The 11,469-nt window shown below is 37.7% G+C and overlaps 1 protein-coding gene across 1 annotated transcript in view; it reads right to left on the bottom strand.

The window, feature by feature from the left end:
* Window positions 1–5,688: 5,688 nt before the first annotated feature.
* DECR1 (2,4-dienoyl-CoA reductase 1) overlaps window positions 5,689–11,469 on the bottom strand; it is a 39,904-nt gene continuing 34,123 nt past the window's right edge. The window contains exons 7-10 of the mRNA XM_019453421.2: window positions 8,744–8,816; window positions 6,463–6,609; window positions 5,945–6,007; window positions 5,689–5,844 (exon numbers count right to left, since the gene is read on the bottom strand). Coding sequence (XP_019308966.1) covers window positions 5,785–5,844; window positions 5,945–6,007; window positions 6,463–6,609; window positions 8,744–8,816 — 343 coding nt within the window. The 3' untranslated portion in view covers window positions 5,689–5,784. The remainder of the gene's footprint in view (window positions 5,845–5,944; window positions 6,008–6,462; window positions 6,610–8,743; window positions 8,817–11,469) is intronic.

Here is an 11,469-nt window from a genome sequence, read left to right as displayed (position 1 = left end):
AAATCTTCATACTCACCCACTGGAATCTTTTTTTTTTTTTTTTTAACGTTTATTCATTTTTGAGGGAGAAAGAGCACGAACAGAGAGTCCAGGTAGTTTCAACAACACGTTGCTGACTCGAGGCTTCATGCTTGAAAACTGCTCCAGCCAGGAAACAGTGGGTACGTGGAACCAACATTCCAACGGGATGAGAACCCTCTGATTGCCCAGGTGCAGCTCTCGGGTCAACCAGCGGTCACGTCCTCCCGATGACCTCCTCCAACAATTTGTAGCACATATAATTGACAAAGGTACTTATCCAGAGATATATAATCATTACTCCAAAAATTAATTTTAAAAGCATAACCCGGTAGAAAAAATGTGTAAGAAAGTTGAACAGGCATTTTACAAATAAAAAAGCTCTCTAAACAGCCAAAATAAATAAAAGTAATCAACTTTATTAGTAATGAGAAATGCAAATTAAAACAAATGAGATACCGCCACACACTTATCAGAAAGGTTAAAATTAAAGGGATTCTGAGGGGCGCTTTGCTGGCTCCGTCGGTTGAGCATCCAGCTCTCAGTTCCGGTTCCAGTTCAGGTCATGATCTTGGGGTTTGTGAGGTCGAGCCCCATGTCGGGGTCTGCTCTGACTCTGCGGAGGCTGCTTGGGATTCTCTCTCTCTGCCCCTCCCCCGATCGCACTCTTTTTGTCTCTCAAAATAAAGAAATACACTTAAAAAAAAAATAAAGAGATCTTAAATGCTAAGTATTGGTGAGGGCGTGGCACAGTGGAAATTCTTACTGCCGGGTGGGAGGTTAAACTGGGATGATTTTGGAAAGCACTGTGGCAGTGTCTACTAAGTGTAAATGTATACACGCCTTATATCCCAGCAATTTCACTGCTAGGTTTTATCAACCTAACAGAGAAAGGTCTGCGTTGTCACCAAAAGAATGCTTACAGTCGCATTGTATTTGGCCTAACCCCAAACTAGAAACCCCAATGCCCACCAATAGCAGGACTAACATATGAATTGTGGTGTATTCATACCACATTGTTATGTAGCAATGAGAATGCATAAAGAATTGAGACACAGATAAAAACCAGAAACAGGGTAATACATAGCATATGATTCTACTTTATGTAAGCTTCAAAAGTAGCTTAGCTATGGTGGTAGAAGTCAAGAGAGTGACCCGTTTTACAGCAGGTTAAGTCATGATGAGAGACACAAGCAAGGCTTCGGGACTCCTGGTGATGTTGTTTTTCACCTGGGTTGTGTTGACACACGTGTATTCATTTTGCGATAATTCGGTTTGTGTACCTTAAGAAATCATACATCAAACAAAAAGTTTCAAGAAATTAATGGTGCATGAGCAGGGATTTAGAGAAGCACATTCCTAGAACAAAGGAGCAGCTAGTGCAAAGGTTGTAGGTCGAAGAACCCCTAGGAACAGAAGGAAAGCTGCTGTGGCAGAGCCTGGGTAGAGGGCAGAGTGTGAGGCAGAGCAGGCAAGATCTCCTCTGCCAGAATTAGTTGATTTTATGCTAAGTGCCATTTATCCTGTCTCCAAACACAAGGATTATTTTACCTCACAGTTGAGAAATAGAAGACTTTAGAAGAGGGGCGCCCGGGTAGCTCAGTCGGTTAAGCGTCTGGCTTCGGCTCAGATCACGATCTCACAGTTCATGAGTTTGAGCCCCGCGTATGGTTCTGTGCTGACAGCTCAGAGCCTGGAGCCTGCTTCGGATTCTGTGTCTCCCTCTCTATCTACCCCTCACCTGCTCTGTCTCTCTCTCCCTCTCTCTCAAAAATAAACAAACATTAAAAAAAAGAAGACTTTAGAAGAAAATTCAAGTTAAAGGGATTGAAGTTGAGAATGAATTCACGAAAGCCTAATAGTTTTATGTTTAATGAACAAAATAATAAAATTGATCAACAACAAAAAATTTTATAAGCTTTTTCCCCTTGAAGGCTTTTGCAATAGAACTGTAGGTCATAAAGACCCTGTTATTGCCTCTTGGTTTTAAATTAGGATCCCAAGAAATGTTCTAATTGGGAAGAAAATGGCCTTGACTGATGGAGTGACCTTAGGCATATCATAACTTCCCTGAGTTCTCAGTTCCCTCAGATATAAAATGAAGGGGTTAAGAAGTATCTTCTAAGGTTTTCCGGCTCTAAAATTCTATTGTTCAAAGTCACTTAAATTCTTGCTGCTTTAGTTTTTTCCATAAGAATATGACAACTGTTATTCCATACGTGACACGTTTCCTGAAGGTGTTTTCATATATTAATGATAAGATCGGTGATATTATCACCAACAATCCTTATTTTAATGTACTGAGTATTAACTCTTCCATTAGTGTGTTGGAAGCAGGACCCTTTGAAAAGGTACTAAGTAGAGTGACAAACTAATAATTCTTAAGATGAAACATTGATGTGGTTACAGCCCCAAGGTGGTATGTCATTACAGACAGTGACTACTCATCAATAATGTGTCTTGCAGCCTTCCTGAAAATGTTTCTTTCCTGGCAAGAAATTTCAATGAATTGATATCCTCGTAATCTCTCTTTTCTGGCCTTCTCTTCCATGCTTGCAAGCTCGTCTTCCTCACTCATCATTTGTAATAGAATATAATAAAGAAGCAAACTCTAAGAGATGATTAATAGAAGAAAAATGTGTCTAAAAACTTGGACAAAACAAAGTTTTTATGATACCCAGTGAAGATACCAATAGGTAAAAAACACAAACAGGACATTCAATCGTGTAGAAAAGTATTCAATATCACTAACAAATAAACATATACTTGAAGAGAAGCTTTATCCTTATGAAATGAGGAAATAGTTTGAAAATCAGACTACCCCATGTTGGCAGGTATTTGTGGAAACTGGCACAATCACACACAGCTCAGGGTGCTCTAAACCCATACAAATCTTAGGAATACCAATTTTAAAATGTGTATCCAGGGTCTTTAAAAGCTCCATAACCTTTGATTAATAATGTGACTTCCAGAAATCTGTCAGGAGGAAAAAGTTCCAAATTCTGAAAGGTTTTTCATGCACAAAGATGCTCATCATAGTTTTCTATATTATACTGGAAATAAAAATAACCAATTCTGAGAATAAAGAATCAAGTATGATATATATAAACCATGAAATACAAAAAAAAAATCAGATTTATTTAAAAAAAAACAGTACCTGATTTATCATACAGTCTCAACTATTAAAAAAAAGAGGAAAGGGGCGCCTGGGTGGCGCAGTCGGTTGAGCGTCCGACTTCAGCCAGGTCACGATCTCGCGGTCCGTGGGTTCGAGCCCCGCGTCAGGCTCTGGGCTGATGGCTCGGAGCCTGTTTCCGATTCTGTGTCTCCCTCTCTCTCTGCCCCTCCCCCGTTCATGCTCTGTCTCTCTCTGTCCCAAAAATAAATAAAAAACGTTGAAAAAAAAAATTTAAAAAAAAAAAAAAAAAAAGAGGAAAGTTGAAAAAACACTGGAAAAAAACGATAGTTATGAAGTTATAAAAAATGTAAACACTGAATACTAATTTAAGCAAAATTAGAAATATGGTTTTCTTGGTAGATTTAGTGGAGGGAAAGAGTGTATATTATAGGAAAAAAAGTTTTAAAAGCTGAGGAGCTTACTATGGACTGTGGTAGTTCTCTTTCTGTGCAAATTATATAAACAAATTACTTTCATAAAATATAAAATTAAATTAAAAGGCAAAAGACCAAAAACAAATATACCAAAGTATTAACAGGTATTTTCTTTAGAAAGTTAGGGTTTTTTTTAATTTTTTTTTTAATGTTTATTTATTTTTGAGACAATGCGAGAGACAGAGTGCAAGCAGTGGAGGGGTAGACAAAGAGAGACACATAATCTGAAGCGGACTCCAGGCTCTGAGCTGTCAGCCCAGAGCCCGACACGGGGCCCGAACTCACAAACCGTGAGATCACGACCTGAGCCAAAGTCTGACGCTTAACCGACTGAGCCACTCAGGCGCCCCTAGAAAGTTAGTTTTTAATGCTTTCTATTCATTTGTATTCTCATGTTTTCTATGATAAACAAGTCTTAAAAATGAAAAGGTCAAACGACAGGGGGGCCCACCATTCATTCATTATACATTTTACAGTATTTTCTTTCACTTGATCCTCATAAGAACCCCGCCAAACAGGTATTATAATCCTGAACTTTATAACGAGGAAAAGAAGAAGTGATGAAACTTATACAAGTTCATTTATATAACTACTGGCACCTTTTTATTTTTTCCTACACCATAAGAGCTACTGATAATTTGAAAACGAAGATGTAGGCAGACAAGAGGAAAATGAGGGTTAGCATTAAAGGTAAAATGCAGACTGGGTACCTGCATTGCAAGAGCATGAAGACATGTGACATCCTAAAAGGCCCAGTATAATTGAGAATGTCAAGGCCACTTATTCCAAAACTATAACATTACCCATTTATGTACACAATTTAATATAATTTATGTGCACAATTAACTGTGAACGTAGTAAGAGTGTCTGTGTGGGGCTTACAACATAGATATTCAAACAGGAACACTAGATTCCTTTGCAGATCTGTTCAGAGGAGGTATGATGGAAGTTGGTCCCCTCTCTTGGTAATTTGGGCAATGGGGATAGTCCAGTGAGCATGTTTATGAGTGATGCCTGTAACAGCAAAACAGACATTTTTTTTTAAAATAAGCTCAAAACTATAGCTACATAGACTAGAGACTATGGCTTTATTACTTGATCCTCAGGATGACAAATTAGTCAAACCCAATATGAAATGAAATGAAATTACACACAAAAATATTTTATAAGCTTGTTCATCTTCTCTACCTAGAGAAATCTACTCTTCTTTTAAAGCTGAGATGGAATACTATTTCCTAGGTGTCACTTTCTCTAAACGCTAGAGTCAGAATGAATTACTTCCTCTTCCACACTTCAACACTGCTGGAATAGTAATTATCACAATGCATCAAAAATAATTATTTATAGGTCTCTCTATCCTGCTAGATAATATTTCAAGAAGGCAAGGCTGTAGATTGTTCATGTTGTATACTCAGTACCATATAAAATGCCAGGCTATAAAATAGGTCCCGGTAAAATTTTCTTTGAATTAATATTGAGCTATCTAAAGAAGATAATTCACAAGTCCAGTGAAAAGGAAATATAATGGAGGAGTGCCTGGGTGTCTCAGTTGCTTAAGCATACGACTCTTGATATCAGCTCAGGTCATGATCTCAGGGTTGTGAGATCAAGCCCCAGGTGGGGCTCCGTGCTGAGCATGGAACCTGCTTGGGACTGTCTCTCTTGCTCTCTCTCTGCCCCTCTCCCCACTAGCATGCACGCTCTCTCTTTCAAAAATAAACAAATAAACATTTAAAAAAAGGAAATATAATGAAAAGGCAGAGTCCATTAAATCTACTGTATACCCTCTACTTTGGTTTTTTTAGGCCCCATCCCCATAGGCATGGTTTAATATGTAACTCAAATGCTACTTTGACCATTAGGATTCTCCTGACTTTTTCAAGTTATAATATCTGTTTCCTTCTCTGCATTTCCAAGCATTTTACCTCCACTAAAGCCTTTACTCACTAGCCTTTTTTATTTTTAAAAAAACTTTTGAAGGGATAATTTCCCATCTTACAGATATTTAAATATAAAATGTATACCTAGAGCTGGCCCAGCACGATACACACCCAGTCCGTGTTTGTTCGTTAACAATTTATTAGACTTGAAAATATTCAAAAGATCATAGACTGTATCATTTCCACTGTAACCAAGATGAAGGCCAGAGTGATCTCAGGAGCCTTTTGTCTTCCTGATGAGTCCTTCTATTGTGTCCCACTGCTCCTTAGTGACCTAACACAAACAGAAAGCCAAGTTAATGTGGTTCTTGCATATTTTTAAAGCTTAGTATCTTAGCTGCTAATATTATATTATATTCACAAAACGGCATTACCTTCCTCAGACTGTTGAATTCCCCTGAAATAAATGCTTCCTCTCCACCATCAAATCTAATGACCTGAAGGAAAAAAAAAAAAAGCAAAAATTCTGAAACTAACGCCTTTTAAAATGGTTCTGAACCATTAGACATTCTCTCATCTTGATTGGATGGAACATCTCCTCGGCACTTTCAATCAAAGCCCAAATTCTGAAGACAAAAGTGATGATTAAACCTAATCTGATTAACTCATTTTAGAATCCTTTTCCCCCCCCCATCTCCACAATTTCAAATTCTACCCGATATTAAAAATCATCTTAAAGGCATGTCTTCCAAGATAATTTGCATTTAATAAAATTAATTTATCCATGAAAAAATTCCATAGGCTAAACAATCTACATTAACATTTTATATTGTTTGCAGCTAAATAAATATTTTAAATCATATTTATATTCAATATTGTCAGGACTGGTTCCACAACATGCCTTTCCACCCCAAATCCACGTCCCCCAAAAGTTAAGAGAAACAATGCTTACTGCCCCATTAATCCAAGAAGCATAGTCACTACAAAGAAAAGCAGCAAGATTTGCAAGTTCTTCTGTAGTTCCCAGCCGACCACAGGGGATTCTGTCAATCATTTCTTTCTCAAATTCTCCAGTTGGGTCAAGACGGCTAAAGGCACCCTTAGATATTAAGAAAATAGTTAGGTCGCGTTTTTTGTTAACGCACTCCTTTCCTATCTAAGAAACAAGTTTGTAAGAAATGGAATATTACTATGGCAGCCTGTTCATACCTTAGGCCTTGTAAACAACAGAGGAGATTGCCAAATTCTTCCATATTCATTTTAGCTCAAAGCAGGACATTTTATCTTATACTGACATAAAAAAAATTACCAGAAAATATGACCTTTTTACCTTTGTTTTCTTCATCCATAAAATAAGGATACCTGTCATTAGCCACCTCACAAGACTGTTATAAGCATCCAAGGAGAAAAGGTGTATGAAAGTACTCGGAAATACCTACAAGCCCAGTGTGCAGGACATAGTAGTGATATTGTCATTTGATTTAGAAATCACAAAAGTACCTCAAGTAGGAAACCTTTCAGGGGAAATTCCTTTTCTCCTCCTTTCTTCTCAAAATAATTGGAAAGGAGGAAAACAAGTAGGGAGGAATACTAAATTCAAGTAGGTCTTAAAAGAAAAAAAAAAACCAAAAAACTAAATTTGCCAAACAATGTCTGCCTTCTGTTAATGATATGAAGGTGCGGACCAAGATGAAGTACGTATGTGCGCGGATCAAAAAATAAATACACAAAAGACTGGGTTTCTCTGTATCAATGCCTGGGAGCCGAGGTGACAGCTGTCTTCAATAAAACAGGTATGAGACAGAGCAAGCCCTCAGGAGGCCCCTTGGGGGGTCCTCCAGCTCTCCCTGCGCACAAATCAACCGGTGGAGACAAAGGGTAGCAACGGGCTACCTGGCTCTACCAGTGCTTGCTTCAGAGTTTCTAGACTTCAATTTTCTTTTAAACTCTTTAAAGCTACATGCGTGTTATCTGTGTACAATTTATACCTCTACTGCTACGCTGCAAGCTCCTTGATCACAAGGACCTATACCTCTATTGCTACATTGTAAGCTCCTTGACAGCAAGGACTCTGTCACAAATGTTTTTGTATTTTCTCAGCACCTTTGCATACAGCAGACACTCAATATGTGTTAAATAAGTAAATAAAATGCAGGTGATCTTTCCTAGTTAGTGAGGGCTTAAAAAGAAGCTCTGTGACTCCAGGGTTTTCTTCGGAGATCGCTCAGCACAGTGCTGCCCTGAATCACGTGTGTTAATACATGCTTTTGAGTTATTTTTCCATTAATTGTATTAGACTCTTTACTATTGAAGTGTCAAATAAGATAGTCAAGTTTCAGTCACTCAGGTAGTTCTCCTTTCCATTTCCCCCCCCTTCAAGCTGCTAAGGAAACTAATACAGCCATTTCCTCGTTGATATTTAATACCCAGAACTACCTACAATCCAAATGCTCCCTAGCATTATTTTCTAAAGTATTTATTGATACAACTAGAACAAGTGATCACACTTCACTGAGGCCTTCAGAGCTATATGCCAGTTAGTGTTGTAAATTCTTGCTTCACATGAAAACAGAAAGTGAGAGGGAAGTTATCTGGGGCAGTGTGAGAGAACACAGAACCTGTGGACATTCTGAGCAGCAACCGTAACAGCACTAGTGATCATTTTAAGTTGCAGTCAGTATCTGTAATGATTATTAATTATAGGTGAAATGCACGCCATCAGAAAGATTTGTAATCAGAGACATGGGAGTCAAATGGCATGCATAATTGAGTGTCTGAAAGTGAAAGGCAGAGACGTGAGCAAAGAAAACGCTACCTATCGCAAGAGCAGAGAACCTTCTAGAACATCTCTTAAAATAAAAATATACTTCCATTTCCAGGAACTAAAAAAAAAAGGATGTCAATCAAAGAAAGAATCCTTAAAATACGGTGAAGATTAAGAAACATAGGGTAATAACAGATCACTGAAGCAAATCAGACAAAATACCAAAACTGATGGCACAAAAGATCCCAGATTACGACACTGAAATAGATCTTATCAAGAAATTATATAGCTGCTGTATTCCTGTCCACCTCCTTACTTATAGTGGATAATGGCAAAACCCTCTTCTCTACCACTAGGGCCCCAAGCTCAGACATCTCTGACAAGTCCTGCACACAACAATCAGAATATTTCTATCAATATTTCATTCCTTAATCATTCACAATGAGCTACTAGGCAAACTAAACCTTACTTTCGTTTTTATAGGCCCCGGTTGAATCACATTGAATCGTAGTCCATATCTACCCCATTCAGCTGCAAGAGACCTAAAAATTAAAAAACATAGATTCTGAAATATTACACTATATGCTAAAAATGCTAACAACCAAGACTCACTGCATGCTCACTACATGCCAGGGACTACAACCCCGAAGTACGTACTATTATTATTCCCCATATTATAGACAAGGAAACTGAGGCACAGAGAGGTTAAATCACTTGCTCTGGGTCACACAGCCAGTAAATCAACTTTAAGTGGTCTAGCTCCAGAATTTGTACCTTTAATCACTCTGTTTTAATATCTACTATTTATGTAGCAGGATTCTCACACAGAGTCCTGACGCCAAGGCTTTTCTTTCCAGGAAGCAACTTTATTTGTGCCAGCATCGCTCAGTTGGGTTCATTTCTGAAGAACTGAGCCCCGAACACCACGTGGCATAGTTTTTTACGTATTTTTTACTTCTTTGTCTCCCACATATGGTAACATACAAACATGTAGTCTGATTAAGTGTCCCATGTTACAAGGTCATGAAGGATGTTGTCATGTATGCGTATACATGCGTATACAGATTGCCTTGAGGTTTTTTTTTTTTCTTTTTTCTTTTCTTTCCTTAGGGAGGGGACCCTACCACATTTACCTTTTAGTGTCCTTCCATAATCACTATGCTCTACCACCCACCATTTACACTGCCAAACCAAGTCCAATATCAAAATACATTATTAGAGTAAGTATCACAATTTAGCATGAAGAGTGAGAGAATCATGCCCTCCCCCACATCTTCTGGAGTTCAGTCCTACATGTACAAAGTCCAAAATAGCTTGACTTATATATAGTCCATTGGATTATAATGTTTACAGCATCACAAGTGCTTTTAAGTAAGAGATGAATTACAAAGATATAAAATACTATCTATATCCATGTTTAATGAGGCTTTAATATAATTGTTGAACTGCACTCAAAAGGAAATAGGAACCTAACAAAATCTTACTAAATGGTATGACACAAAATATAACAATAATAGAAAACATGGAAACTTGAAGCAATCTGTTTTAAAACCCTACTTGATAGGTCTTAACTTTTATTGTCTCATTTTAGGAATTTATATTCATATGTACATTTGTGTCTATATATACTTAATCTAGTTTTAAAAAATGACTTAGGGTAACCATTGAAAAATATATAAATAATCCAAATAAGGAAGATAAAATCATTTGAAGGAAAGAAATAGAAGAAGGAAGGCAGGAAAGAAGGAACGAAGATAAAAAAAGAATAAGGAAACACAAAGGAACCAAGAATGGAGCTAATACCTAAATGTTCTATGGCATTCCATATAATCACAATACGTGGGTCACAAATTTGCATCCATTCTTTCCATGACACTATGCAAAAATGAAACCTAATCAGTTACACACTTTGCAGTGCCCATAAGGAAAAAGCAAGCTAATATCTCAGGAAAAGCACAACTGTTCCTGATTTAAAAAAAAAAAAAAAAAAAAAAAAAAGATCAGAAAAACACTTCTTTCAAGAAGACTTCTAAAATGAAAATTGTGTAATGTAATATTGTATTATTACATATAATAATACAATACTGCATATTTGCAATAGATACAAAGAGATAAGTCTTATGGAACTACAAGAAATCAATTAACATGACCCAACAAGATCAATTCAAAGGCCAAATCAGAGGGTGCCTGGGTGGCTCAGTTGGTTAAGCCTCTCACTCTTGATTTTGGCTCAGGTCATGATTTCATGGTTCCATTCATGAGACTGAGCCCTGAGACAGGTTCTGGGTTGATAGCGTATGGAGCCTGCTTAGGATTCTGTCTCTGCCTGTCTCTGCCCCTCCTATGTGTGCTCTCTCTGTCTCTCAAAATGAATAAATAAACATTAAAAAAAAACAACAACAAAACCCACAAACAGCAATTCAGCAAAATTCATTCTATTGGGGTGGGGGTGGGAGGGCAGGTGCTCCAAACACAGTCTGTTAATCTGTCTTAATCCATGGGTGCATTTTAGAGAATGGGTGGATTGCATCTCTTTGGGGCAAATCATACATAAAGACTGCTTCCCTGAGTGATACTTTTGACAGAATTCATGACCATACCTACCCTTGGCATGTACTTGTAGTGCATCTGCTCCAAATTGCTAGGAAAGTAGTAACTTCATGTCCTAACAGAATTACCGAGCCAAGCAGAGTTTATGGCTTCCTGTGAAAAACTGAGCAACCTATTAAGGAAACATGCCTAGAGGAAAAGCCATCCAATCTCTGCTGAGAGGTGCAACAGATACACTTTTTCCAGTCCTAACTCTCATTAAACTAGTTTATATTCTGATAACATGATAAGAAATCCACCTCATTAGCTCATTTTGCGTGACAAGATGCTAAGCACAATATACTCATTATATGTTAGCCATTATTGTTGTTAAATCAACAGATGTTTATCGTGTACTTACTGTGAGCTGCTAACACTTTATAAGTGTTGCTTACCCTCAAAGAAAGGCAGTCTCTGCTCTCAAGAGAGCAGTCTTATTCTCTCAAAAGAAGCCAGCTCAGTTATATCACAAAGTAGTTACTCTTCTGGGAACTATGTAAGGTGTGCCATGACTGCTTAAAGGAAGAAGTACTTGAGTCTACTGAGAGTGAGAAGGAAGGCTTCCTGGAGGAGGTGATATTTGAGTTAACACTTGAAGGAATAGGA

Source organism: Panthera pardus, unplaced genomic scaffold (assembly GCF_024362965.1).
Source record: "Panthera pardus isolate Hobbes unplaced genomic scaffold, ASM2436296v1 HiC_scaffold_7, whole genome shotgun sequence".
Classification (NCBI taxonomy): Eukaryota; Metazoa; Chordata; class Mammalia; order Carnivora; family Felidae; genus Panthera; species Panthera pardus.
The sequence above is the reverse complement of the archived record's forward strand: the minus strand, read 5'-3'. Positions and strand labels throughout refer to the sequence as shown.